At 58.5% G+C, this 27382-nt stretch overlaps 11 protein-coding genes across 11 annotated transcripts; 7 read left to right on the top strand and 4 right to left on the bottom strand.

The window, feature by feature from the left end:
• Window positions 1-125: 125 nt before the first annotated feature.
• Window positions 126-559, top strand: HRG_07805 (rab5-interacting protein (Rab5ip) domain-containing protein; the record flags this gene model as incomplete). The annotated part of the gene is made up of 2 exons (XM_044866276.1): window positions 126-191; window positions 269-559. 2 exons carry the CDS (start codon window positions 126-128, stop codon window positions 557-559), a joined length of 357 nt encoding a protein of 118 aa, XP_044718165.1.
• A 166-nt stretch (window positions 560-725) lies between these two features.
• Window positions 726-3320, bottom strand: HRG_07804 (elongation factor tu GTP binding domain-containing protein; the record flags this gene model as incomplete). Its single annotated transcript, XM_044866275.1, has 2 exons — window positions 726-1633; window positions 1694-3320. The coding sequence occupies 2 exons, from the start codon at window positions 3318-3320 to the stop codon at window positions 726-728; spliced, it is 2535 nt and encodes an 844-aa protein (XP_044718164.1).
• A 1606-nt stretch (window positions 3321-4926) lies between these two features.
• HRG_07803 (transporter sec9) lies at window positions 4927-6230 on the top strand (the record flags this gene model as incomplete). Its single annotated transcript, XM_044866274.1, has 4 exons — window positions 4927-5143; window positions 5216-5738; window positions 5790-6117; window positions 6171-6230. 4 exons carry the CDS (start codon window positions 4927-4929, stop codon window positions 6228-6230), a joined length of 1128 nt encoding a protein of 375 aa, XP_044718163.1.
• A 944-nt stretch (window positions 6231-7174) lies between these two features.
• On the top strand, window positions 7175-9502 carry HRG_07802 (helicase associated (HA2) domain-containing protein; the record flags this gene model as incomplete). Its single annotated transcript, XM_044866273.1, has 1 exon — window positions 7175-9502. The coding sequence occupies one exon, from the start codon at window positions 7175-7177 to the stop codon at window positions 9500-9502; it is 2328 nt and encodes a 775-aa protein (XP_044718162.1).
• A 165-nt stretch (window positions 9503-9667) lies between these two features.
• On the bottom strand, window positions 9668-10208 carry HRG_07801 (uncharacterized protein; the record flags this gene model as incomplete). Its single annotated transcript, XM_044866272.1, has 3 exons — window positions 9668-9741; window positions 9808-9907; window positions 9999-10208. The coding sequence occupies 3 exons, from the start codon at window positions 10206-10208 to the stop codon at window positions 9668-9670; spliced, it is 384 nt and encodes a 127-aa protein (XP_044718161.1).
• A 284-nt stretch (window positions 10209-10492) lies between these two features.
• Window positions 10493-11740, top strand: HRG_07800 (Mni1p protein; the record flags this gene model as incomplete). Its single annotated transcript, XM_044866271.1, has 2 exons — window positions 10493-10942; window positions 11063-11740. 2 exons carry the CDS (start codon window positions 10493-10495, stop codon window positions 11738-11740), a joined length of 1128 nt encoding a protein of 375 aa, XP_044718160.1.
• A 247-nt stretch (window positions 11741-11987) lies between these two features.
• HRG_07799 (PHD finger domain protein) lies at window positions 11988-13322 on the bottom strand (the record flags this gene model as incomplete). The annotated part of the gene is made up of 1 exon (XM_044866270.1): window positions 11988-13322. One exon carries the CDS (start codon window positions 13320-13322, stop codon window positions 11988-11990), a length of 1335 nt encoding a protein of 444 aa, XP_044718159.1.
• A 1330-nt stretch (window positions 13323-14652) lies between these two features.
• On the top strand, window positions 14653-16149 carry HRG_07798 (histone deacetylase domain-containing protein; the record flags this gene model as incomplete). Its single annotated transcript, XM_044866269.1, has 1 exon — window positions 14653-16149. One exon carries the CDS (start codon window positions 14653-14655, stop codon window positions 16147-16149), a length of 1497 nt encoding a protein of 498 aa, XP_044718158.1.
• A 515-nt stretch (window positions 16150-16664) lies between these two features.
• HRG_07797 (beta-glucosidase (SUN family) domain-containing protein) lies at window positions 16665-18059 on the bottom strand (the record flags this gene model as incomplete). The annotated part of the gene is made up of 4 exons (XM_044866268.1): window positions 16665-16709; window positions 16761-17565; window positions 17647-17760; window positions 17806-18059. The coding sequence occupies 4 exons, from the start codon at window positions 18057-18059 to the stop codon at window positions 16665-16667; spliced, it is 1218 nt and encodes a 405-aa protein (XP_044718157.1).
• Window positions 18060-22720: 4661 nt separating this feature from the next.
• Window positions 22721-24541, top strand: HRG_07796 (putative zinc finger protein crol gamma; the record flags this gene model as incomplete). Its single annotated transcript, XM_044866267.1, has 3 exons — window positions 22721-23563; window positions 23612-24233; window positions 24333-24541. 3 exons carry the CDS (start codon window positions 22721-22723, stop codon window positions 24539-24541), a joined length of 1674 nt encoding a protein of 557 aa, XP_044718156.1.
• Window positions 24542-26504: 1963 nt separating this feature from the next.
• HRG_07795 (diacylglycerol acyltransferase domain-containing protein) lies at window positions 26505-27269 on the top strand (the record flags this gene model as incomplete). The annotated part of the gene is made up of 1 exon (XM_044866266.1): window positions 26505-27269. The coding sequence occupies one exon, from the start codon at window positions 26505-26507 to the stop codon at window positions 27267-27269; it is 765 nt and encodes a 254-aa protein (XP_044718155.1).
• Window positions 27270-27382: the final 113 nt, after the last annotated feature.

Below are 27382 nucleotides of genomic sequence, written 5' to 3'. Positions count from 1 at the left end.
ACTAAACTACGAATCTGCCCTCTAGCAGTCCGTTGATAGACTCGGCAATCCACAGACAGCCTGCTGCGCATCCAGAAAACGACACGCGGGCCACCAACTCCCCGCCCTGGCCGACGAGGGACAAAATGCCGTCCGAACGGGACTACCAGCTCCACCCAATCGTCCAAGACTCCGTCATCCACAACTCCAAGGTGCGCCCGCCTGCGATACACGTACCCCATTCCCCGTTGCGCTCGCTGACCTTTCCGCTCGCTTCGGCCCTCAACAGGCCCTCTCCAACCTACACAGCCTCGCCGCATCGCTCTTCGGCGTCAGCGCCGGCATCCTCGGCCTCGAGTCCTACAGCGGCTTCCTCTTCTACCTGGCCCTCTCCACCATCACTACCCTCCTCTTCTACGCTCTCCAGGTCGCACCCGAGTCTCTGGCAGAGAGGCGGTCCATATTCGACACCGGGCGCTACTTTCACGGGGCCATGGACTTTTGGACGAGCGGGATACTGGGCGGTCTCTCCGGGTTCATCTTGACGTGGACGCTATTTTACGGCTTGGTGAGGGCTTGATATACTTCGACGGGGTTCCGTTTGACGTGGAAAAGGTCACCGGCGTCGTGAAGCAGCTCAATCGACCACTACTTATCATCTTATCTTTTCGCCATCCAAAATCGCGCTACTCTAGCTGCCGACCCTGTGAATCCTGCCAACTGCGCTGCACTTGGCCGCCTCGGAGCTACTCCGTAATCTCGACAACTCTGCCCACGTATCCCTCTAGCCCCGACCGGTCTTGGCTTCCTCCTTCCAGCAACAAGACCTTGGAGCCCAACTCCATCCACTCCCGGTTGTGGAGCAGCTCTAGGGCCACTGTTCTGGTGCCTCGGTTCTTGGGACGTTCGCTGACATGGCTGTCACCTGCAGGCTCCCTCGTCAGGTCGAAAATGTCGTCCAGATCGTCTGGTGCCCCCCTTCTCGATTCGTCACCCGATTCGCGGCAAGACACGTGCAGGACACGAGCCGCCGCCCGTACGCTGGCGAAATATACATTAACAAATGACCCGACAGTCAGCAACTGGATCCCAGGATCTCCAAATGCCGCCGTAAATCCGCTGACCGCCTGCAAAGAAAGTCCGGTATCTATCATGTGCTTTGACAGGGGTGCCAGCACCATGCCTCTGCGTATCCGGGGCGTGTCATCGATCGCGGTGTTGCTCTCGGCATCCGGCTCGAAAACAAGTCCGACAGACCCAGCTTGGCTAGCCTCGAGGCAGCGCACAGGCAATCGGAGGTTTCGAATGCTCACAATCTGTGCTGTGTGCCACTCTCCTACCATGGCAGATGCTGATATCGCATTCTTCACGGCTATCTTGGCTAGCTCCGCTGACGACGGATGCGCTATCGAGAGCCCGCAACTTCCCAACGGTGGGCGCTCTCCCGCGGCCAACTCCAAGCCACGGGCTTCTTCGTCCACGGGTTGAAACGGGCCAACGACGATCCTGTCCCCGACGGACAGGCTTCCGAAGCGAACATGCCCGGAAACCACGACGCCTCGACCAGCCCGCCCATTGAGTCCAGAAGCCAGGGTGCTGTACGAGTTTGGTAGACTGAAAGTGTCGTCAACATGAAACAGAGACTTTGGTCTCTCTGGACTCAAGGGTGATTCGCCATGGCATTGTGACGCCGGCGCCGGGGGCAGCGGCAGACTCGCGAGGAGGGCGTGGACGAGCCCGATGCCGGTTCCCTTGACTGCACTCGTCAGCACAATAGGGACCTGCGCAGTCAGGCTTCCGCTTTCAGCTAGGCTGTCGAGAAAGGCCTGCACCTTGGCTTGGTCCTCTTGCGATATCTGTTTGAGCTCATCGTGCTGCCTCTGATCGGGCTGGAGGATTTTGGGCGTCCGTCCAGCCTCCTTAATGGATGTCAGGACCTTGACCATGGTCTTTTGCAAGCTCAACTTGGACGCCAGGTCCAACTTGGTAATGACAATCGCCATGGGCACGTTGAGTTTCAGCGACAGGGTCAGGTGCGCCTTGACGAGGTCGACCTCGGCCGCAGCGGAACCCAATACATCTTGCGCAGATGAGGTTGCACCGACGCCGCCGGGCGCTTCCTCGACTGCATCTGCAGCGACGCAGAGGACGCTCCAATGGGGCGCCCAGCTCATGAGTCCACGCAGCACAGTACGGCGATACCGGGGATGTCCGCCCGAGTCGGAGACGAAGACGAGCCGGCCTTTCTCGGCACAGTCGTGGATATCAACCCATGACTCAATGTTACCTTGTGCAAAGTTCAGGATTTGCTCGTGCTTGTATCCGATCAGCTCCTGGGCAATGGAGCTCGTCACCCCAGACACCATCTCGTGCCGGTGTTTGAGCAGACTCAGCCGGCTCTTTCCTCGACCGTTGTCCAGCATCCCAGCAGACAGGGTCCCAAGCAGAGTGGACTTGCCAGAAGTCGTGGGCCCGGTCAAGGTAACCCGGAGCTGGGGTGTCGATGAGCTTCCTCGGCTCGGACCTGTCGCAGAATCGAGGGAGTTGGCGGCCCACACACCCGTCGCCAGCTCCGAGCCACCTTGTTCGCCCTGATGATGGTCACTTTGCAGGCCGAGGTTGGGTGTGACCAGGACTTCTGCCACCCACAGCCTGCCTTTCCTGGTGTCTGAGCGTGGGGTTGAGGCATCTGTGTTGACGAGCTCGGCTGACTCGACCCATTCGCACTCTCCCACGATGACCATGCGAACGACATCAACGTTGCATCCTAAACTGGCAGCCATGACGCGCAAGGTTGCAATGCTCTCACTCATTTCATCCTTGGTCAGGCCAACCAAGGTGCCGTCGTCGGAAACACCGATTTCGTAAAGGGCCCCTCGGGACTCCTCAAGCCCGGGCACCAGCTCTTCGAGCTGGATGGGCGTATTGGGATCGAAGCTAACGTAGGACAGCTTTGGCATGGTCAGCTCCTTGGAACTCGAGGCATGGAAAGGCGACGACTGCTGCAGCCTCCAAAGGAGCTGCGTGGTCAGGTGTTTGAGTCTTTCATGCCGGGGCTGGTGGGAGGCTGCTAGAGCAATGGGTGCTGATTTCGGGGGGGGTGATTGCCGTGACCCGGCCGTGCTCATGAAAGTGTAGGTTCGTCTGGGCCGCAGCAGAAGATGGAGCTTGTACTCGGTAGGACCCTGCTGGGGCTCTGCCTGGAGCTTCGTCACACCGTAGTCGGACACGAAACTGGGGGCCGGAGACCCTTGAGGAGTCTGCTGGGGCGCATCGTCGGGGGCGAGCCAGGGCGAGGACACGCGCGGGGGGTCGGGGTCGTATGTGAAGATGGAGGCCATGGTGAGAGTCGGGTTCCCGGCCAGGTACAGCTCGTTATGATGCGCCGCGGGCTTTCGCAGTTGGTAAAACACGTCTACGGTGCCTTGTTGTCGGGTAGGGAAGGTTGTTCTTAGATACTGTTCTGTAGATGATCATTTTGGCCTGTGGAAAGGTGATTTCAAAAGATGCGGAAACGTGGTGATTTGGTGTCGGAAGAGAGCCAAGCAAAGCAGGGCGAGGGCCGGTTAGCGACTGATGTTAAGAGTCATGGCGAGCCGACGCATCCAATGGGCCCAGCGGCCGCGTGAAAGTTACACCGCTAGCCACAATGGCTTGGACAAGACGAGCCGCTCTGGGTGACTGCGCAAGGGGAATGGAAGGTCTGGATGTAGTACGCAGGCGTCGAGTGAGCCTTTGCCAAGGGGCAGCAGCATCAGCGCGGGACCAGAGATGACGAACCAGATGGATCCGATGACCGGCGGTACCTTTGCTAGTACAGTACCTACACCCTTCCCAGCCCCCCGGGACGTGGATGAGGCCGAAGAACATGCATCCGTGTATCTTTTCAAGGTTGCGAACTATTAGCATGTGACTGTACGTACAGGCTTCAATTCGGGGTAGAGTCACAGGAATGGAATTCCAGTCACGGTCCTGTCTCGGGGACTGGCTGGTGACAGCCGTAGTGGTGATGTCCATGTCATTCGCTGTCCGACTTTCCCAAATTTCGTCACCACGCAGGCCCTCGAACTCGGCGACGAAGTTGTCGTGCCACGACAACGACCTTATTCCTCGCCGCTCAAGATCATACTAGGGAGGCCAATGCCGGATAGGTACAGTAGGTAGGTAATGGCCCTGACCCCCTGGCCCACGGATTCGCCGACGGAGCAAGGGCACGGAACTTGATACTCGCAAAGAAAGGGAGTCAAGCCTACCTCGACCCAAGTCGGAGATTCTTGATGCCAGTCACCCATTAATTAATACCAGGTCGGCCAACGCCCAAACAAAAGGCGTCCTGCCATGAATCGCGCGACTGCTTGCTTGAGCTAGGCCCGGAATGCCAAGCAAAGGGCAAGTTACTTGGTAAGTTAATATTCGAGGCAGCGAATCGCAATGTCCCGGCCGTCGAAGTGCAGTCGTGCCTGTCGGATGCCCGAGATACCGTATGTAGGCCATAGAATCAAAGTGGCATAATTACCTACAGAACCCAAACACTCTTGACCAGTCCCTATCCTGCCTCCTAACACCGCCGGTAACTACTACCCGGCGGCGCTAGGCTTCGGCGGACCTGGCAGGGTGGAGAGCCCCCAAGGTAGGTAGGTATTAGTTAACTAGGGGGTGCCATAGTTTGGAGGCACTGGCACCTTGACGGGATTCAAGGGGGCGAAACAGCCTGAGACTGCGCCGCACCTTACACGCAAACTTGTTCGGCGTCTGCGAGTACTTGGGCGTCCACGGAACCTTGCGCACTTGCTAGGTACCCAGCCCCCCGTGTCGTCTCTCGACCCCCTAAAGTCCGTCCTCTCTTTATCACCCCTCCTCCTCCCCTTTATGCCAACCCATACCGTCCTTCACTACCTACCCACGACCTCGCTCCCTCCGCATCGCCACCGTCTCTCCTACAACGTCATGAAGAAGTTTGGCTTCGGCAAAAAGGGGGATGATGGCGACGACGCCGACCGCAGCGCCCTCTTCGGCCGCAAGAAGCCGGTGGCGGGCCCTCCGACAGACAATCCTTACGCCCAGCAGGGCGCCAGTGACCCCTACGCCGACAGCGCAAAGTACGCCAACGTGACACCATACCAGCAGGCCCGCTCGGGTGTCAACGGCGGGCCACGACCTGGGGGTCCTCCTGCCGCTTCCGCTGGTCCTCAGAGGTCCAACGGAGGAGACGGCTACGGCGGCCCTGCTCCGTCAGGCTACGGCGCCGAACGATACGGCTCTGGCGGCGGATACGGCTCGAGTCGCTACAGCAGCCCGGCAGCGGGAGCTAGGGGCCCCAGTGGCTATGGCGGATTCGGCCGCGCCAACGACAACGCACCCGATGAGAATCGCGATGCCCTCTTCACCGGTGCTCAGGAGCGCTTTGCCCAGAAACAACAGTCCTCTGCACCTGGCTCTTATGGGCAGGCTGGCACCGATGCCGGGTCCTACGGGGGCTACGGCGAGCAGCGGGAGCTGACGGCCGAGGAACAGGAAGAGGCAGATTACCAAGCCATCCTGTCCGAGAAGAGACAGGTCCAGCAAGAAAGCTCCGCTTCCGTTTCTCGCTCCGTGGCAATGGCCAGGCAAGCGAATGAAGTTGGCCAAGCAACTCTCGCCCGCCTCGGAGCCCAGGGAGAACGGCTGGTCAACACGGAAAAGAACCTCGATCTCGCCGCCAACCAGAACAAGGTCGCCCAGGACAGGGCGTCCGAGCTCAAGACGCTCAACCGAAGCATGTTTGCAGTGCACGTCAGCAATCCATTCACATCCAAACAGCGTCAGCAAAGGGCCGATGACGAGGTCATGAACCGTCACCGGACGGAGCGTGAGCAGCGAGAGATGACACGGCGGGAAGGCTACAGCGCAAACCAACGCATGGAGTCCACCTTTTCCGAGATGAACTCTACGCGTGTCAGGGCACAGCCGCAGGCCCGCAAGAAGGACTATGGCAAGTTCAACCTCGACGATGAAGAGGGCGCCGACGAGCTCGAGGACCAAATTGACGACGGCCTCGACGAACTATCGGGCCAGGTGTCGATGATGAACATGGTGGGCCGGGCCATTGGCAAGGAAGTGGATTCCCAAAACAAGCAGATTGACAGGATCATGAACAAGGTGGGTTCTTCTTTCCGAGTGCGTGTTCTTTGACGGCTGACATTGTGCAACAGAGCGACGCGGTTGATGATGCCACAAGACTGAACAGAGAACGGTTGGCCCGTATCAAGTGATGACTTTTCGTTGCGAGACCGCGTTGGGTACGTTGAAGGATTGGCAGGTACGCACGCAAACGGTGCACATACGCGGATTCAGATTATCAGATACATTCTCTTATACAGCATCATCAATGGAGTTTTGGTATCTTTTCGCTATCAGAGATCGACTACGTGATACTGTCAAGTGTCCTGTCCGTCCCGTTGAATGGCGGAAGAGAACCGAGGTCTCTGCTGTCTATGTCGTGCTCACGTCACAAAGAGGCATGCGGCCTCACGAGACCCAGCAGCACTCAAGTCCGAGTCTCTATCCTCCGAACCGGACAGTCCAGCAATAGTTTGTCTGTGCTGGCCAAGCCTCCTTCGGCAGCTCTGTCAGTTGACTGTCTCACATTCCCTGCCTGCCATGCTTCCTTTGTCGGGGTCGAGCTATTCGCTCCAGTCATGTCGAAGACCAACTGCAGCGTTACCGCCTATTATAGCAGCAGCCAAGCAAGTCACACATACCCTGAGTCACGGGAAATCAAGAGCAGACGGTGGCTTAGTATAATCGACGCGACCTATTATTGCCGCCTGGACTGTATGAATAGGCCTACATTTCCGCTGTTCACTTGTAAATCGGGGTCGAGTTACCTAGTATTCTCGTGCTCTCTTCAAGGATACGTGCCCATCGGATGGCCTTGTGTGAGGTGCCGCCAGAAGAAGTGTAATAGAGCAACGTCTTGTCCGCAACATGAAGCTGATGTCTGGCACAATTCATCGTTACACTTGTTTCTCGATCAAAGATGTTCGATGCCGTGGCCAGAGGTACCTCGTCTTGTGTGAAGATGCGCTAGTGGCGTAGGTACCTTCGAGGTGCGCGCGGAGGCGGGCCGTCGGTTTTTTACTTTTCATGCATCGACATACCACAGACTCATTTTCACCAGCAATCAAGGATTCGACAAACGCTGCAGCCCGCCGAAATGAGCGCAGAGCAACAGGCTGCCAAGAGGCGCAAAAAACAACAGCCTGCCAACGTCATCACCATCGGGGGCAGAACCATTTCGCTCGAGGGCTATCTAAATCCAACTCTAAAGCCGGCCAAGGCCCCCGTCGCAGCCACGAGACAAGTCCCGGCCGAGGCGGAGCAAAGCGAGAAGCCGCCTCAAGCAATTACGCCGGCAAAGGAAAGGAAGCCAGTTTCAAGGCCCGATCGTCCTGGGACAAACGATGGCCAGGCTCAACCCCAGGATGCAGAGGGCAAGGCATGGCTCAAGGCGCGCAGAGAATTACCCATCTGGCAGCACCGTTCCGAGATTCAGGCTGCCTTGCGGGACCCGGGAAATAACGTTCTTGTCCTTGTCGGCGAGACCGGCTCCGGAAAAAGTACCCAGGTTCCCCAGTTTCTCTGCCGAGAGCCTTGGTGCCGCCGTCAAAAGATCAAACTCCAGGGATCACGGGATGAGGCAAATGTCGGTGGCGTCATAGCTATAACGCAGCCAAGGCGCGTTGCGGCCACGACTCTGGCCCATCGGGTGTCTCGAGAGGCCGGCACGCCTCTGGGCAATGGGAGATCCGATGGCCTCGTCGGCTACTCTGTCCGGTTCGACCATCAAGTCCCTCGCGGGACCAAGATCAAATTCCTGACAGAGGGTACACTGCTGCAGGAGCTCCTGCGGGACCCTCATCTGCGTCAATACAGCGCTGTGGTAGTCGATGAAATCCACGAACGAAGCCTGGATGTCGACCTTCTTGTCGGGTTTCTGAAGCAGATTCTGACAGGAGATCTCCGAGGTCGAGCTGGGATCCCCTTGAAGATCATCATCATGAGCGCTACGGCAGACGTGGGCGTCATTGAGAAATTCTTCAACGGCGATTCCCCCAAGAGCGATGGTGCAAGTACGGTGCAGGTCCTTCGAATCAAGGGCCGTCAGTTCCCCGTCAATGTTGTTTACGAACCGCGGCCTGTACCAGATATCCAAGACGCCCTCCTCAAAAGAATATTCAGGATCCACGTTGAAGAAGCCCTGCCCGGGGACGTCCTGGCGTTTCTGACCGGCCAGGACGAGATCGAATCTGTACAGAGACTGATCGAAGAATATGCTGCAACGCTGTCTTCCAACATGCCCAAAATCAAGGTCTGTCCGCTTTATGGCCAACTTTCTATGGAAGGCCAGCGGGAGGCCTTCTTGCCCGTCAAGGCATCCTTCACACGAAAAGTTGTCCTGGCCACAAACATTGCCGAGACGTCCGTGACGGTTCCCGGGGTTCGGTATGTGGTGGATTGCGGTAAAGCCAAGGTGAAGAAATACCGCCCACGACTCGGGATGGAGTCGCTACTCTCCAAGGTCATCTCCAAGTCGTCGGCTCTCCAGCGAACTGGAAGAGCCGGCCGCGAAGGCCCTGGCAAATGCTACAGGCTATACACGGAAAGCACCTTTGAATCTCTACATGAGGCAGACCTCCCCGAAATCCTACGGAATGACGTCCTCGGAGCCGTGCTGACCATGAAAGCTCGTGGCATCCAAGATGTGCTGGCCTTCCCTCTCATGGACGCACCGTTGTCAGAATCGATCGAGAAGGCCCTCCTGCACCTCCATTTCCTCGGGGCACTGACGGACGAGGGTGCCATCTCGCCCGCGGGTGCGCAGATGGCCCAGTTCCCGATTCCTGCCCCCTTTGGCGCGGTCCTCTTGAACGCGGCGAAGCCCGAGTATGACTGCGTCATCGAAGCCATTGATATCATTTCTTGCATTACCTCGGGTGACGACATCTTCCTCCAGCTGCAGTCCGAAGACGCTCAAGAGCAGGCGGGGGAGCTCCGGAAAGAGATTCAACGGCGGGAAGGCGACATCGTTACCTATCTAACGACGATGCAGCGGTATACGGCCGAGAATACGGACAGGACGGAATGGTGCAAGAAAAGGGGTATCAATCTGCGCAACATGCGACAGGCCCTGAACATCCGGAGGCAGCTTCGCGGCATGTGCCTCAAGGAGGAGCTGATACCAGAGGCTCCGCCGCCAGACCCGCAGCCCTTTACTCCCATGGACCCGGAGCGGGCCGACGTGATTCTGAAGTGCTTCATGCGAGGCTTCGCGACCAAGACGGCCATGCTTGCGCCAGACGGGAGCTACGTCACCATCCAGGGAAAGCACGTAGTGGCGATTCATCCGGCCAGTGTCTTGCACGGGCAGAAAAAGGAGGCAATCATGTTCCTCGAGCACGTGTTTACAAACAAGAACTATGCAAAAAAGGTCAGCGCCATTTGCGCCGACTGGATTGTCGAGGCTCTGGAGGCCAGATACTGACTGGGCTGCTCTCATTGGTGGATACTCGATAACTCATTCCGGGGATGGAGACTTGTGCTATCTACTCTGGATCCTATCTTGCTGACAGTTAACACTTGAAACAAAACTCATTTTCAGTAAACACCGACGACGCCGTGAAAGTACTATTGTCGACGCAACCCGTCCTCATTGGGGATCTCCGTCTTGTTGGCGACTTTTGATTGCCTGCATCAACTCGTAGAGCTGGTGAACTTGTTCGTCTATGCCCGACGCATCAGTCGAGGTTCACAATCAAGCAGGGAAATGAGGCCGGACAACCAACTCACCGCTCAACTTTGCAAGCTTTCCCTGGTCAATCATCTCGCCAACCCAGGAGTCACCCTCTATCTTCTGGGCATAGAGCTGCCATTCCGCGAGGAAGCCAATCTAGTTTGCGCGGAGCGACCAGAGCACTCACGTCAGAACCGGGGGGAGGGGAGGGCCGCGAAACTCTGGAGTGACTTCTAGCCCGACTCACCAGGTGCGCCGGGTTATCGACTTTGCGGTGGGCTCGGAACTCGGCCTTGATATACTCGTCGCCCAGGACGCGCATGTCGGCGGGCAGATGCTTCCGATGGGCGCGTAGCAGCCGCCGGTAGAGGGGGATGGGCGGCAGCAGAGCCGAGGCGGCGGGCGCAAGGCCGTGCAGCGTCGCTGCCGAGGCCAGCCGTGCGAGTGAGCTGCGCATGCCCGGCTGTGGATAGAGGCGGGTTTGAACAAGGCTGGGGTTCAGGGCAGATGGCACATGTTTATTCCCTATATCATGGTGATGTCGTTACGGACTAAGAGGCTGGAGAGAGGTAGATAGGTACCTAGGTAAGTTGATGATGAGATGTACAAAATACCCCACCTCGCACCGACGCGCACGTGGGCTGCAAGGTAATAGAGCCTACGTAACTTGCTGCATCCTAATTCTTGCCAAACTTCTTCACCACCACCACCACCAACAACAACAACCCGCCAGACGCAGCAATGGCCTTTGCCTTTGGCTTCTCCGGCGACGACATAGACGCCATCCCGCCGTCATCGACCAACCCTACCCTCGATGCCCCGGCGCCCGCACCAAGCGGCGCGTTCCCCGTCGCGGGGCGCCCGCTGCTCCCGCCCACGCGCCACGACCTCCCGCTCCTACTGTCCCGCCTGCCCTCCAAGATGGCATACGGCTGCCTCGACGTGGCCCTCGACGACGGTGCGACGGCGTGCATCCCCCGCCGCGAGCTGTGGGATGTCAGGGTCCAGCTTATGGCCGAGGACGAGAGCCATGGCGGCGGCGGCGAGGCGCTCGGCGAGCACGATGTGAAGACGGGCGTCTACGAGGGCGGCTTCAAGAGCTGGGAGAGTAGCGTCGACCTGGTCAAGGTTCTGGCGGCCGCGGGTCATGCGTCTTCTTCCGGGCGGGACCGTCCCCTTCGTGTCATTGAGGTAAGGACGTAGTCGCATGCATGCGCGAGCAACACTTTGCCCAGAGGAAGCTCGGCATCACTCGCCTGCTCTCTGCTTGGCCGTTTGTGCGCTGCACCAACCGTTGCTGACATCCTCCAGCTGGGCTGCGGAACTGCGCTCCCCTCGATAGCCCTGTTCCAGTGGGCGCTGGCCCAGGAGCCGTCGCCCACGCAGCCTCTCGCCTTCATCCTGACCGACTACAACCCCTCCGTCATCCAGCTCGTCACCCTGCCCAACTTCCTGCTCGCCTGGGCCCTCCACTGTCGACACCGACACCCCGCCCTTCGAGACGCCTTCACTCTCGAGGACGAGCTGGAGCTTAACCCCGAGGTGCTCCAGGCCTTCCAGACGCACCTGTCCGAGCAAAACATTACGCTGTCTTTCCTCTCTGGCGCATGGTCCCCCGAACTCGTCCAGCTCCTCTACGCGACCCGGAGCGCCGACCCGGATGCTTCTGCTCCCTCGCCCGTCACCCTCGTCCTTGGCGCCGAAACCATCTACTCCCCCCTGGCTTTGCAGGCCTTCACCGAGACCGTCTTCGCAGTCCTCACCCGCGAAAGGGCTGATTTGGGGGCCAACGCCGAAGCTCTTGTGGCGGCCAAGAAGCTCTACTTTGGCGTGGGAGGCTCGCTGGACGATTTTACATACAACGCCCAGGCGAAGGGTGGCCACATTACCCAGCTGAGGGAAGAAACGGAGGGTGTGAGACGTGGCGTCGTGCGCTGTGTCATTCCAAGTCCAAATCAGAATCTCATCATACCAGCTGTGGACAGATGAGAGGAAGTCCAAAGGCCATATTCAGCCCGGATCGATCAGAACTCGATCGCTTTCGATTCACGCGAAACAAAGTGCTTCCCTTTCCACCAGACGCCCGAGGCCAGCCACCGAGCCCCGTCATGCCAAGCCAGCCGTCTCCGTGGATGGGGCATCTCCCAATTCGTGAACATAGCACCAAACGCGAGATATCCGACACCTAAGCCAGCCATGTGCCAATGCGACTCGCGGCGCAGCCGTCCCTTTCTGCTCACTTGCTCTTCTTCTGGAATTTCTCCGTGCAAACCGGGCAGTACCAAGTCCCGGTTGGTTCACTCTTGAGCCCGACACACGACCAATGAAACCACTCATAGGGGCAGTTGTCGTTGTCACAGGCCACCATGTCGCCATAGCTCACGTTATGACACAGGCAGTACTTTTTGTCATCGCCTCCCTCCTCCTCCTCGTCTTCGGCGTCTCCAACAGCTTCGTCGCCATCGGCATCTTTTCCATCGACCGCCGGCGTCCCCCTTGAACGAGCGTCAACGCCGTCCTCGTCCTCGCCGCTGACACTCCCCGCCTCCGACAGGTCGCTATCTGCCGGGGATGCCGGGGAGTTTCTGGCCGACGCCTTTCTCACTCGCGAGAGCGACGATTTGTTTGCTATTTTCTTCCGCGCTGCTCCGGTTGGTGTGCCACGTCGACTGCCGGCCCCAGACCCGGCCTTGACAGAACCAGCGCGGGGCCCTGCACTACCGGCCCTCAACGTGCCACTTCCGCTGGTGCCGGGCCCATTCTTAGGGGTTCCGGGGCCAAGCGACGAGTGTCTTGCCAGTCCGCTCGATGCTGCAGACGCGTTTGCCAGGCCTATGTTGGATCGCGGTCCACGCTTCGTTATCGGGCCGGCCGAGCTCTCGCGTTGTCTGTTGAGTATGATGCTTGCTGCTGGTGTCGCCGGGGCAGAGGCCGCGTGCTGTGGATGACTCTGCTGGGCCTGGGTGTGTCGAATCTGGGGATGAGCGGGCAGACGCGTGATGGCTGGTGTGGAGGAGGCGGGAGCTGGGTTCATGGGCGAGGGAGTCGGGCCGGCGGCGGTGATGTTGGTCGAGGAAGGGTTGACTGAGCGGAGCGAGGGGGCGGTGTGGTTGGCGGCGCTGGAACGCAAAAGTGAGGGCACTTCATCGGGATCAGTGAAGCCGGGTTCTGCGCGGTCATAGAGGAGCTTGATCTGCAAGTCGAGACTGCGCAGGTGCTTGTCCATGATGGCCTGCAGCCTCTGGGCGAGGAGTATCTTGTCCTGGGCGAGCTTGTCGGCGCGAGAGTAGCTGTCGCGGATCTGGGCGCGCAAAAGGTCCTCCTTAGGGTTGGGCTCGAGACTGCCGTTGGACTTGATCCACTTTTGAATCTTGCCGTCGCGATCCTCGATGACGCGAATGCACTCGTTGTACTGGCGGTCCTTGTCTGCTATTTCGTCCTGGACGAAGCGAATCTCCTCGGGGAGGTTCTGCACGCGGTTGATCCAGTCATCGAGAATCAAGCCCGGGTCGAGAGGCTCTGCTTGGGGCATTCTCTTGACAAAGTCGATGGACAAGTCGTCTCTGGGCATGATGGTCAACCATGAGGGGAAGTATACTGAGAAGGGAAGCCGGAAATGCAAGGCAGTTCAGGTTTGTTTGAGAGACGAAGAGAATGATGAAGTTTGGAGGGGGGGCGCAGCAGGAGATTTTTTGAGGGAAAAGACGAACGAGTATGAAGGTAAGTTAGTAGATAGCAAGAGGCAGCTGCAGGCTGCCGGCAAGTACTTGGTACCTCACGGCAGAACCTACTAGGTGGTACTGTAGGTAGTAGGCAGGCAAACAGGCAGGTGAGTAGTACAACCAGCCAGCCAGCCGGAAGGGAAAATACAGGGCAGTCCACTGACTGAGCGCCGCCACGGCAACCCTGGGCGATGGTCTGCGCAGCAGCCAGGACAGTGGACGGAGAAGGGCATGCATGGTGTCGTGGGTGTTGCGATGGGCGAAATAAGTAAGGTAGGTAGGTAGGTAGTAGGTATGTGTGTGAATGGGCGGGTGCAAAGGAAATGGATGTACCGTACGTACGGTACTCGCAAAGCAGGATAGCAGGATAGCAGGAGATCAGGATAGCAGGAGAGCAGGAGAGCAGGAGAGCAGGAGAGCAGGAGAGCAGGAGAGCAGGAGAGCAGGAGAGCAGGAAGGCAGTCGAGACTGACTGTAAAGGGGCAGCAGCGTCGCCAAGGCCCTGCTTGTCTGCCTCGACAGACTGCGACGCTGGACTCACCTTTGGTTGCCACGTGGCTGCTCCCGTTCGTCTTGGCCGGTGTTGTCTGGCAGCGCACGCAACGCGACTGCCGGCTGTTGCAGGTGGACGCGATGCGATGCCAGGATCAACGGGCGGGATGATGCTGTTGCTTGCTCTGGCTGTGGTTGCCGCGTGCCGCCTTCGAGGGTGGACGGCAGCCCGCCCTTTTCACACTCTGCTTCTGGAGTAGCCCCAGACCCAGAGCTTAAGCAGAACACCCTTGTGTGGGGAAGATACAAATCTGGGCCGTGCACTCATGTACTCCGTACTCACGGGACAGACAGTAATTACCGGTACAGTAATCATTTCTTTCCTCCTCCGAGTCTCAGCCATTTCACCAAGCAGTTCAGTGTGCAGAACAGCTTCGATACCAACCCCTCGCTCGCCTGGACATTCATTACCGGTACACGCTACAAAGGGCTCAACGGTCGCTCCCCGACAGTGGATGATTCCAGGGCTGCCTCGCTTTTGGGTATTCGCAGTTGCGGCCGGCTCATTCACACGGCCTGTCGACATCAACATCACCAACCACCTCACCTAAAAGAGCCACTCGCGTCCTCCTCAACTATCAACTTGACCCGGAGGCTATCCGCACCCCCGCGCCGGGCTTGCCGGCCATGGACACGAACCCCTACAGTTTTCGCGTCCCCAAGCCCAACTACCTGCCTCACAAGCTTGACGTCGACCCAGATGATGCCATCGTCGACGACTACAACATCTCGCTCGGCTTGCCCAGCGAGGCCGACAATGCCAAATTCTACAACAAATGTAAACGCGCCGCCCAAGAGTCGGCCATCACTCGCCCCAAGGGCTACACCGTCTCCTTCCACTGCAACCCGGACATGGAGAAGCACCACTTTGGCATGACGCATCCCATGAAACCGTGGCGGCTGACCCTCTCAAAAAGCTTAATCTACTCGTACGGCATGTCCTTTGCCATGGACAACTACATCGCCCGTGCTGCCACGTACGAGGAGCTCGCAGACTTTCACTCGACCGACTACCTCGACTTCCTCGGCACCGTCCTGCCCGAGCCCGTGCCGCGCGACTTGGAGAACCAGAACCCAGACCTCAGGTTTAACCTCGGCGGCTCAGACTGCCCCTTGTTCGAGGGTCTCTACGATTACTGCTCCTTATCTGCCGGCGGCGCTCTCGATGCCGCAAGGAAGATTTGCTACAAGCAGTCAGACATCGCCATCGCTTGGGGAGGTGGTCTCCATCACGCCAAAAAGGCCGAGGCGTCGGGCTTCTGCTACATCAACGATATCGTCGTTGCCATTCTTCAGCTCTTGCGCTTCCACCCCCGCGTCCTGTATATTGACATTGATGTCCACCACGGCGACGGCGTCGAGGAGGCCTTCTTCTCGACCGACAGAGTCATGACCGTCTCCTTTCACAAATACGACCCCAACAACTTCTTCCCCGGCACAGGCGCCCTCGATGACAACGGGCCCAAGAACGAGCAAAACCCCGGGGCTCACCACGCCGTCAACGTCCCGCTCAACGACGGCATCACAGACGAGCAATACGACATGCTCTTCAACACCATCGTTGGCAGAATTGTCGAGAGGTTTCGGCCCACTGCCATCGCCCTCCAGTGTGGCGCCGACTCCTTGGCGGGCGACCGCCTCGGCCGATTCAACCTCCAAGTACAGGGCCACGGCGCCTGCGTTGAGTTTTGCAAAAAGATGAACTTGCCCCTGATTCTGTTTGGCGGCGGCGGCTACACGCCCCGCAACGTTGCCCGTGCTTGGACTTACGAGACCAGCATAGCCATCGGCTGCCAAGAAAAAATCAGCCCAATGCTCCCCCAGCACGCGCCGTGGCGTCAACAGTTTCGACAAGACACGTTATTCCCGACCCTGGAGCAAATCTTGGGCGAACCGCGACAGAATCGCAATCCCCAGAAGCGCCTACAGGACATTGTGCAGCACGTCACGGAGCAACTTCGCTTCGTCCAGGCTGCCCCGAGCGTTCAAATGCGAGACATACCCCCGGACCTAGGTGGCCTTCGGGAGGACGTCGAAGAGAAGCTCAAGGAGCAACGTCTAGACCAGCTCGACGAGCTTCGTCGGGCCAAGGAGGCAGGGGTCGGAACCCCCATGGAACTCTGATGGTCTACTTTTGCGAGGAAACGTGGCATTTGCATGAATGGCCGAGGCTTGCGCAAGCGACGGTTGTACAGTTGAGCACCAAAGGAGTCCCCATCTCGCCCGGTACATTTGGGAGTGAATTCAGCGATATAGCAATTGTCACAAAGGGAAAAATTAGAAAAGAAAAAAAGCCATCCATCCAAGACGTACAATCCGATGCGAGGGGTGCCCTCGGTTGCAAGTTATACAAAGTGGCCAGAAGACTTGGGACTTGAAAAACTCGTCGAGAAGACGTGGCGATGCGCAGTCCGATCAAGGCCCGCCTGTCGTCTCCGTTATCCCCCCGTGCCATCTTGGCTCCCGAATGGTCCCAGAAATAAGCCGGCTTCGGTCGAGACGACCGCGCCGCGAGGCTCGGCCGCCCCTGGACGTTTCCCCCTCCAGCCGTACCCGGTGCTCCGCGCGAAGAGTATATGCACACGCACTAAGGAAGGTTGACAAAAAAAACACGTTGCCTACATAAACCCCCTGGCGCGTTATTCAAAGCTGAAGACTGCCACTTTTCCCTCCTGCAAGGACACCTGCAAATATATCAGTAATGTCGGCACAAGGTCGGGCACGGTTACGCTTACAGTGCAGCCCTTGCCAGCCGTCGGGGTCGGTTCCTCGTATTCGCACAACGGAGACCCGGTGCTGGTGCCGTCCCTGATGACGATCTTGAAGTCGATAGCACTTCTGGGGTTGTTGGAGGCAACGCTGAGGAAGGAGGCCTTGGCATCCGGATCGAAGCCAGTGCCAAGAACAACGGGGGCTTTGTCGCCCGCCTTGTCTTTGAGCTTGTCGTCGGGACTGTCCCAGACGCAAGCCTCTTCCTGATTGACACCCAGCGGGTTCAAGTAGTAGTGGGCAGACGTCTTCTTGGCCTGCCACAAATATTCTGTCTGGTCCGGATTGGTGAGTTCAACCATTTGGCCAGGGCCTACGACCGTGGGGACCACCATTTTCTCAGTTCCCGGGTAGTCAGTGCGGCAAATGCTAATGTTGCGATCCAGGTTGTTATAGGCAAAGACACCCCCAACGCCTTTTTCGCAGAGCGATTTCGCGGACGGACGGGTGAGTTGGAGCTTGTTGTTGGAGTTGCAGTAGAGGCCACCGATGGACTGGTTTTTCGTACCAAGCGCTGTGAGCCACTGAGTCTTTTGCAAGCCAGGAGGGCAGACGTAAGAGCACATGAGGCCTTCGGTGCAGCCCTTGTTGTCGGGTGGAGTGAGTCCGAATGGTAAAGTCTTCTGGTCGGAGTCAGGATTGTAGCCAGTGACATTTTGGATGCCGGCCCAGCCGTTGTCTTTCTGCCAGGTAATTGGAACTAAGCCATACCCGGGTGGCAATTCGGAGCATGGGAAATTGCCCATCTGAAATTCACGATTGAAGTCGTTGCTGTCACCCTTGGTTTCGGAAGCGCCATTGGAAGGGACGGGTTTGGAGGCAGGGGGCGAAACAGACGGGGGCGAAGCAGACGGGGGTGGCGGTGGAGGCGAGTCTTTAATCGGTGCCGAGAGCGGCGGAGGCACGGCCTGCGAAGAACTTGCCGGAGCCCGTTGGGGAGGGTTCGGCACGGCGTTGGACGTCTCGCTGGTCATCGTCGACGCCGCCGCCGCCTGGATTTCCCCGACAGACTCGGTCACGGGATAGCAAGTCCCGTCCTTGAGACACTTTCGGGCCTCGTTCTCGTCCATGGGCTTTATTTCGGAATTCCCATTGTCGTCCTTGACAACCTCCTGAAAGATGACCCCCATTCCCTTGGTTGCCCTGTCCTGCTGGAAGGGCGAGACAGCATCTCTCTTGATGTGGCGGTGACGGTGATGGTGCGGGTTGGCCGAGGCCTCGGCAGCCAGGACGGCCACGAGGGCGTACTTGATCAGATCCTTCATTGCTTCTTGCAATCTTTCCCAGACATGATGTTAGCCGGGCTATGATCTACACCAGAGGCAGGGGTTGATTGTCCATCTCTGTCTGTATGAAAGCAGAAATAAGGGGTCTTAGAGTCCAACGGCCACCGCCACGTGGGAGAATGTCCAATCGACGCAACTTACCGTTAGATGTTGTAGAATATTGATGCTTTTTCGGCTACCAGGGACGGTGTAGGCTGCAGCAAGCAGCAGATAGATATATCGATGCTAACAAGATAAAGAAAAGGAGCGTGATGGAGAGAGCATGGGATGGACTCTCCGTTTGAAAGGAAGGGACGCGGCGAGCAGGGAAAAGGAGAGAAGAGCAAGGTGGAGGAGGACGAGGGAGTGAAAAGGCGAAAGCCATGGCCAGGCACGAGAGCGGAGAACAGACACACTTACACACACTCCAGGGGAAGGCAGGCAAGCGGGCGAACCCAAAAAAAGAAGAAGAGGGGGGGGTCCAGAGTGGGTGAGGCTCTCGCCTGCGCGCGAACGTGGGAGATTACATGCCATGCCCCAGCATGGTTTCTTGGCGATGCAATTCGGCGGTCTATGCCAGCTCGAATCCACTTTACCTGGCTCCATCAGTCCATGCTACTGTAGAACTGGGGGTACCGGTACCACAACACGGCGAGGCCTTCACGATCGAATGAGACGAACTGGTTGCTAGGAACAGCAAAATACACGGAAGTGGAGGCTTTCCCATCGGCCTGAACTTCCGACACGCTACGCCGGCGGCTCCGTGCCCAACGGTCTTGCGGCCGAGGGCCGAGCTGATGGGGCACGGAGACCGGCCCACGCGTGCATGGTCATATAACGGTCTCCAAGCCATTCATGGTATTGGCATCTATGTACCAACGTGTTAGTATTCTAGTCGAAACCTGTTCAACTGTCCCGACAACTTACATACATACGCATACACAAGCAGCGGCGGAGAGACTGCAAGATTAAAGAACAAGGCGCCTCCAAGCCTTTTGGGCTCTGTGCCTTGCATATTGACTGACCCCTCTTACTCTTAACCCTGCAAAACGAGGGGCCGGCCATTAGCTTTCTGCAGTATGCCGGGGGCAAAATATTGCAGATGTCTTGGGATGGTAAGGGCTTCACCAGGTCCCATAGACGACGTCCCCACCCTCTCCCAGCCATGCCAGGAACACGTCTGGGGAGGATCCATGTCGTTGCCAGCCCAATTAGCAAGTGTTCAGGCACCGCAATTTACCGTACGTGATAAAAATGGCATCGAGGTTAGTTGGGTATAGCAGGAGGCGTTAAGATGCAAATAGTCGTTGGCACAAGCCAGGGAGAAGAGCACGTGCAGATAACTATACAAGGTACTTTGTTCAGCCTGCGGCGCCAGCTCCGTGCCTTGCTTCGAGTGCCTAGCGCTAAGCCTCTTGCAGACGCGCTGCTACCCACCCCGCCGACTTGCTGTAACTTACAGGTACTCCGTACGCGGCGCGGTGGAAGAGCCTGGAAGCCGCTTAGCGCAAACGTCTGCACCGTCGGTGCCGTGCCGAGTACTCCGTACCGGCGGCACGCTGACTTTTGCCCGTCGATGCTTCGTCCGTCCCAGTTGTGCTTGATGTGCTTGTTGTACAAGCACAAAGGCAACGCTCGCCAAGGCGTCTTGTCCGAAAACCGCCATTGGTCCGGCTGGAACACATTTTCATCGCATTTATCGCATTGAATGCCGGCCGCGGGCTGAGTGAGCGCAGCCGTACGACCGAAGCAGAAGATTGGGCGAGCGTTCCATCGCAGGCATTGTCGATGCTTTGCATACTCCGTACGTGCGTGCAGGCATAGAAGCCTCCAGCGCATATGCATGCAACCAGGTTTCATGGCGACTTTCAGCTCCAGGGAGAAGTCTACAACGAGGCCAGGCCTCCCTCTCTACCGACACAAATTATTCGCGCATAAAATTGCTCATCCAACGGAACGGGTACTTCTGGCCCCCGCCTTCCCCTTGCGCCCTTGCCTGATTCGCTGTTGCCCTCATCCCTTGCAAGTCCCACGCGGACTCGAGTCAGTCGTGCGCACATCTCCGGGCTGTCGATCCACGCCAAAGAGCAAACAGAGGGAATGAAATCGTCTAAAACAGGGCGGCTTTTCCAGTCGGCGGCATCTTAATTCGACGCCCCATCGCTACCGAGTACGGCAAAGCCCCCCCCCCCAGGAAACCATCAACAACAACAGACGTCAGTCAGCTAAAAGAGAACAAAAACATCCCGAACCCGTCTCCAAGCACCGGCCGGACCCGAGACAGGATCCTCCAGCTCGCATCTCGCACGCAAATCATCGATGACATCGATCGGGGCTACTTCTGGATCGAAATCGCAGGGACCAGACAGCATCTCTCCTCCCGAAAAGACTCTCCTGCGTACAGTACACCACTGATGAACAGGGATGATGCTACTCTGACTGATGTCCAAGCTACGATGGCGTTGCTCCTTGGATTCTATCGGATCGTCGACAGATGACTGGGTGCAATCGGCACTCGTCTCCACCGGACAGCCATCCATTCGCTCGATTTCAGTCAACCCCAGGCCTCCTTGAGTGCATCCAGACGTGTGGTGCCATCGATTGGCCCGTCTGCCACAACTACGCCTTGCGAGTTATTTGTGGCCTTGAGCTACACATCAAGTCTTGTCGTCGGTGACCGACTCGGCCGTGCGTAGGGTCGTGAGACATGTTGTTTCGTCGACTTTCCGGCATGGAAACGGCTCGCACGTGGCGAGCTGCCCCAGCTCCAATTGGGGCGTCGTCATGTACCGAGTAGGTCCCGACGGCAACTTCGCTTGTCATTCGCAACTGCGACGCACCGCCTCCTCGCGACCGACGACATCATTAGGGGCTGGCGTCGAGGAATAGCGACAAGGGTTGCGCATGAGCTCATCTGTTTGTGTTCCTGCACGTCCTCTGCAGGCAGCCTGCAGGCAGAGCGATGACTTCACGGCGACTTTTACAATGTCTACGCCGCAACGGCTTTGGTCCAACCCACTTCAAGACCCAGTCGCCAGCAGTCACCACTAGGAGTTGCGCGTAACACCCCAGGCTCTATACGGAGAAGTCATTCTTTGTCGTTGCCCTCTGTCCCTTTCGGCGCGACAGACTCGGTCAGTAGCTGAGCAGGATTGCGCGTGTATCAAGAGGTCAAGATGTCCCTGAGTGAGACAATCGATTGCCCCTGTCGCGCCTCATGCACAAAGTACAGTCGGCACCTCTTGTATACGCCGCAGGTCTGCGGCTCAAGCGAGCCGCTGTTCTTCCTCGAGACCGTCCACAAGCTCATGGAGGCGCTGCAACTACCGGTGATGGTGCCCGAGCTTCCCCTGGTCCAGCAGCAGCGGTAAGACTTTGCGGGTACTTGGCAGGGCTGTGTCGAGCCCGTAAAGGCAAAAGATTACAGGCGCGTAACCCATCTATCTCTCTCCCCTATGGAGGGTCGCAAGGACGCTTACCCAAGGTGCTGACGGGCATGAATCTTCGGAGTAATGTCGAGCCGCATATCCATTCAGATCTGGGGTCCACCGTGTACGAAGTACTTGCTCGAATACCTAGGTACCTAGGTACTTACGCACCTAGGTAGGTAGGGAAGGTACCTATGCGAGTACGGAAGGTACCTCCCTACCTACCTTAGGCAGGTAGGGAAGGGGGGCCAAGGGGGCTGGTGCTGTGGCCCGCAGAACCTCAGCCTCACCGACCCCGCCCTGCGGTCGTTAGCGTGCGAGGTACTCTTTACACAACGGAGCCAAAGGGGGTTTTTTTTTGTTGACTCGCTCCTCGTATCCGTAGATACCTGTCGAATATGCGCCCAGGCACCTTGAAACGCGGAGAAAAGGCCAACTGCCCGGTTGAGGCTTCGCCGAGCTGCCTCACAGACGGACAGAGCATATCACATCCCACCAAGCTGTACTTGGGATGACAGAAGAAGCTGAGGGTGCTGACTCAACAATTTCGCGAGGTCGACCGTGCGCAATCTACAGTACCCAGGTACCTGCCTACCTACCTTATGTACCTTACTTTGTGCATCAGCCCCCTGCTACGCCACGCCAAATGGGACCTCTGGCTGACGCCCAATCCCACCGAGGAAAAGATCCTTCGCGCTTGCCTCGCTGAGTCGCCGCCTGGTGCGCCATTTGTGGCGTTGGCGCAGAGCACTTGCCAGCTCCTGCGCACCCTCCTGCTGAAGCAACTGAACACTGCCCATTGCTTCCGCGCCTTGGATTCGGCCTCTCTCTTCTCATCCTCAACTCTCAACTCAACCCTCCGTCTCGCATCTCACGGTGCCGCTGTCGTCCGTCGTCCCCGCCGCGACGGACTGGCCCTTGATGTTTCCTGTTGTGGATTTTTTCACTGTAGCAGCGGATTGATTCATGTCACCGGTTGCCAGCGCAGCCCATTTCTACGCCACAGTCTCGTCTCGCCCTCGCCGCACCCGTACCCTCCCTCTCGACGCCGACGACATCGAAGCAGGAAAAAAAAAGAGAGAGAGCTCTCGCCACCTTCTTCAGCCACACCTCGTTCGACGATCCGCCTCGACATGCCTCGTGAGCTCGAGCTGCCTCTGATTGCGACTGCACGCTCTTGACTGGCCATAGATTCGTACCAATTCCAGTTGTCCCCCCCCCTTTCCAGCGTCTATGGCATCAAGCGTTGGCGCTCTTGCAACTGAAGCGCCGCCACCCGCCTGTCCGCGTGCCAACTCCCCGCCCGGCACCCTCGTCTCCTTGGACGGCATCGCGAGGCTGCCCAAGCGACATCGCGACTCCGAGTCTGCCTCGCCACGTGCCCAGGCCACCCAGCACATCAATCCTCTCGGCTCCCCGACCAAGTCGGCGCGCCTGGCCCTGGCGACAACCACAAAGTCTCCTCCGCCGCTCACGGGCGCCGCAGCGCTCGAGGACGAGCGCCGTCGACGATACGAGGAGCCGGCGCCCACATCCCCCCTCCCGACCAGTCCCAACCCCAGCCACAGGGCCCTAGAATCCCTCATGTCGGCGGCGACTCAGGCAATGAGCCGTCCTGCGGACGCGCCCCAGGTTGCGCCGACCGCCAACATGGACCCGGCCGTCAAGGCGGTTGCGGCCCTGTCAATACCCCCAGGCGCCGGCCCCCGCCCCGACGAACACGCCGGGTCGAGTCCACAGAGCGCATCGAGCATGGCCGCCATACCCATCACGGAGAGCCCGACGCCCATGGAGGTTGACGGCGGCAAGTCTGATCAGCTCTCGGCACACCAAGTGGCGACACAGGACGAGCGACCACAGCCAGGCTCCCTGTCGTACCCCGGGTCGCTTCAGACCTCGGGCGCCTTGCCGGAGCAATCGGCCCGGGGCATGAGCTTCCCCGTGCCGGCTCAAATTCACGGCTCGCCAACATCGACGGGCGGCAAGAAGCACAAGTGTCCCTACTGCAACACCGAGTTCACGCGTCACCACAATCTCAAGAGCCATCTCCTGACGCACAGCCAGGAAAAGCCCTATGTGTGCACAGAGTGCCAGATGCGTTTCCGTCGGCTCCATGACTTGAAGAGGCACGGCAAGCTGCACACAGGCGAGAAGCCTCACGTGTGCCCAAAGTGCGATCGCAAGTTCGCCAGAGGAGATGCCTTGGCCAGGCACAGCAAAGGCGCTGGGGGTTGCGCCGGACGAAGGGCCAGCATGGGCAGCTTTGCTGACGGAGAAGAGCTGGACGGTGCCATGGGCGAAGGGGACGAGTCTGCCATGTCGGGCATCGCCTACGACAATGCCGACGACGAAGAGCTGAGACGACAGAGCCTGCCGAGCCTAGGGTCGCAACACGCTCCCGGCACTCAGGGTGAGGCTTTTGGCGCACACTCGCGCACGTATCCGCCAGCAGGCCCGAGGCCCACGCCGGGCGGCCTCTTCCCTCCCAACGTCAACGCCGCTCAGACCAGCTCGGCCAACAACGGCTCCACGAGCGTATCGAATAGCATGGCTAGCAGTCACGCTGCCGCCAACACAAGCACCTCGTCGGTGCCCGCCGCCGCCGGGACCGCGAGCATATATTCCCAGTCTGGCATGACGGAGAGTCCAAAGCCACTCAGCCCTGGCGCTCAAGCACACGACGCGTCTGGTGTCGCGCGGCAGCGATCGCCAAGCCTGTCGCAGCAGTTTCAGCAACAGCAAATGGGTAGGAGGCAATCTGAGCTGCAGTCCCCGCACGGCGGGCAGCCTCGGCCGAAGCTACCGGGGCTCTCGCACCCTGGTTTCGCCGCACCCGGCTCGACAGGCTTCTCCCACGGACGCGCGCCAAGCGGGACGCAGCCCAGCGGTGACAGCGGCAACATGTTTGCACAGAGTGACCCGAGCGTGTGGGCATATGTCCAAACGCTAGAGGACAAGGTCAAGTCGCTGTCTGATAAAGTCACCACACTCGATCAAGAGGTCACGGGCCTGAAGAGGCAGCTGGAGACGCGCGACGGCGCCGCGACGGCATGAGGGAATGTCTGCAGGTTATATAAGAAGAGAAGGGGGCAAGAAAAGACATTTGCACACGTCTCGCTGCATCTCTTCTCGTCTCGTACTTGCTAGGGACTTGCATGAAGGCAGCATACGTACACTCACGGCCCTGGCTGGCGGCGGCGGCGGAAAGGGCTCCGTCCTGCCATGGCGTTTAGGGGGCGAGGAAATGATGGAAGGGCATTGGATGGCAGGGACGTGCGACTCCGAAGTGGCGAAGGCATGAGTGTCGCTTTGCTTGTGGGGCAAGTTTCGTTATGTCGAATGGTAAGGTACAGTACGCATATAAATGTATGCGCCTCCCGGGAGAGTTTGCCCGAAGCCCTCCGCGAGCGTATACGAGTAGATCGGCAGCAATGTCTTATGGATGGGATGGGAGCAAGGGACTCTTTTGGCGTGGGCTCCGACGCAGCCTGTGGCTCCATGGCGTCGGAGGCCAGACGACAGAACAATGGACTGTGCCGGTCCGTTCCTCGTCCACGTTTTGTCGGAGGGCTCGGCGCGCCGTCGGCATGCGGTCCGATTCGGTAGCGTGAAGAGTTTGGGGCCATGCAGCCTCGGTGAGGGTAAACATGGGCCGAGTGCCGATTTGGGCAAGACATGGATCCAGGGTAGCGAAGAAAAGAAAGGCGTCTGTCTCTCTTGCCGTGCCCATGTCGGTTGGCTTGCACTGCACGGTATCGATGACCTTTCCGTGGGCTAGGTATTAGGCACGTTTACCATCGCTCGGCGGCAGACATTACCTACTTGCGTGTTTGCTAGGAACTGGAGCCAGGGCCGAGTAATGGGCAGAGACCATCTTCACGTGTCTGCCGAGGACGGCGTCGGTACGGAGCACGTTCAATGGCCTTGCCTGCGCGACGTCATTGGAGGGGCCGGTGCGGGTATGTACAGGGTAGATGGGCCGGCGGCCATGCGCAAGATGGCGCGATGCAAAGGGTGAACCTTGTTTAATAAGTACTGGTTACAGTACAATTGATGTCTATGCCTCATTGAAACCCTTAGCCCCCCCGATCCCACGAACCTTGGAGGTGCCCTTATTTAGGGATCACCAGTCCCTCCTCTGGCGCGTCCGTCCCATTCCTCGCCACTGCTCCCTGTCCATCGCATCGCATCACCTCAAGCTCCGCCAAGGAGCAGCCTCTTGACCAAAGATGACAACCAGCGCCGACGTCGCGCGGGCTGCGTCCCTGCAGAGAAGTGAGATTCAGGTCGCAGCTTCCGACGCAATGCTAACGCCGGGCCAGACGCCGAGGCAGTCGACGCCAACGAAAAGGTGGCGACGGCCCCCAGGTCCAGCGACAAACTTCGGCGGCGGCCGCTGCAGCAAGAAAGCAGCGACGAGACACTCCTGATGGTAAGTTTGAGCGCTGGTGCTCGTGCCGCGCTCTCCAAACCCCGACCCGTGTGCGCAACGGCTGATATGGAGTAGGATTCCGACGGCGACTCCCAGGAGCTCGTTACCCCGATTGCCAAGGTGACCAACGGCGCAGCCAAGACGTCGCCCAACGGTGGCCCCAGGTCTTACGCCGTCGCCGCATCTGCTCCGAAAAAGGCCGCCAAGGGGACAACGTGGGCCAAGGCAGAGCAGAATGGCACGGCCAAGCAAGACGAAACGTCGTATCCTCGGCTCACCCATACAAACTCACACCTTGGCCACGAGAAGGAGGCCTGGAGAGCTGGGGGAATACGCTTCGCCCCTCTCCGCATGCCCATGGGCCGACGCCTGCAGACCGCGGCCGTCTTCTTCCACTGCATGTCAATCATCGTCATGACCTCGCTCTTTTGGTTCACCTGCGCAAACCCCCTGACCTGGCCTATTCTTGTGCCCTATTTGATTCACTTGTCCGTATCTGCCGCGGCCACGGATGGGAAGCTGTCTTTTCGATCCGAAAAGCTGAGGTCGCTGCCGCTCTGGAGGCTCTTTGCCACGTATTTCCCCATGCGACTACACAAGACGCACGATTTACCGCCCAACAGAAGGTACATTCTTGGCTATCACCCGCATGGAATCATATCACACGGCGCGTGGTGTGCCTTTGCGACCAATGCGCTTGGCTTTGCGGACAAGTTCCCTGGCATCACTAACAGTCTTCTCACACTCGACTCCAACTTCCGCCTCCCCTTTTACCGCGACTGGATACTGGCTATGGGTATACGATCTGTTTCTAAGGGCTCGATCCGCAACACTCTATCCCAGGGAGGGCCCAATAACGACGGTCAAGGCCGCGCCGTCACCATTGTCATTGGCGGCGCCCGCGAGTCGCTCGAGGCTCAGCCCGGCACGCTGCGGCTTATCCTCAAGGGCCGCAAGGGTTTCGTCAAAATGGCGCTCCGCACTGGGGCAGACCTAGTGCCAGTCATCGGGTTCGGCGAGAACGACCTGTACGACCAGCTAAGCCCCAAGACACACCCCATGGTGCACAAGGTCCAGATGTTCGTCCTCAAGGTGTTCAAGTTTACCATTCCGGCGCTGCACGGCCGAGGCCTGCTCAACTACGATGTTGGCTTGATGCCGTACAGGCGGCAGGTGAATATTGTCGTGGGCAAGCCGATTGAAGTCGACGAGTCATACGGGGCCCAGCCGCCGCAAGAGGTGATTGACCGCTATCACGACTTGTACGTTGACGAGGTGGAGCGGCTCTTTGAGGCGTACAAGGATCAGTTCTCGAACGGCCCAGCACCAGAGCTTCAAATTATCTCCTAAAACGATAGCAGTTGTTGAATCACTTGCGCATTGTCCGTATTCGCGATATTTACTTTTAAACCTTGCGGCTTCAATCCCCAACTCGTGGTCAAACGGCAGTAGGTCTTTTGACG

This window comes from Hirsutella rhossiliensis (assembly GCF_020360975.1).
Source record: "Hirsutella rhossiliensis strain HR02 chromosome Unknown scaffold00009, whole genome shotgun sequence".
Lineage (NCBI taxonomy): Eukaryota > Fungi > Ascomycota > Sordariomycetes > Hypocreales > Ophiocordycipitaceae > Hirsutella > Hirsutella rhossiliensis.
This window is presented reverse-complemented; position numbering and strand designations above follow the sequence as displayed.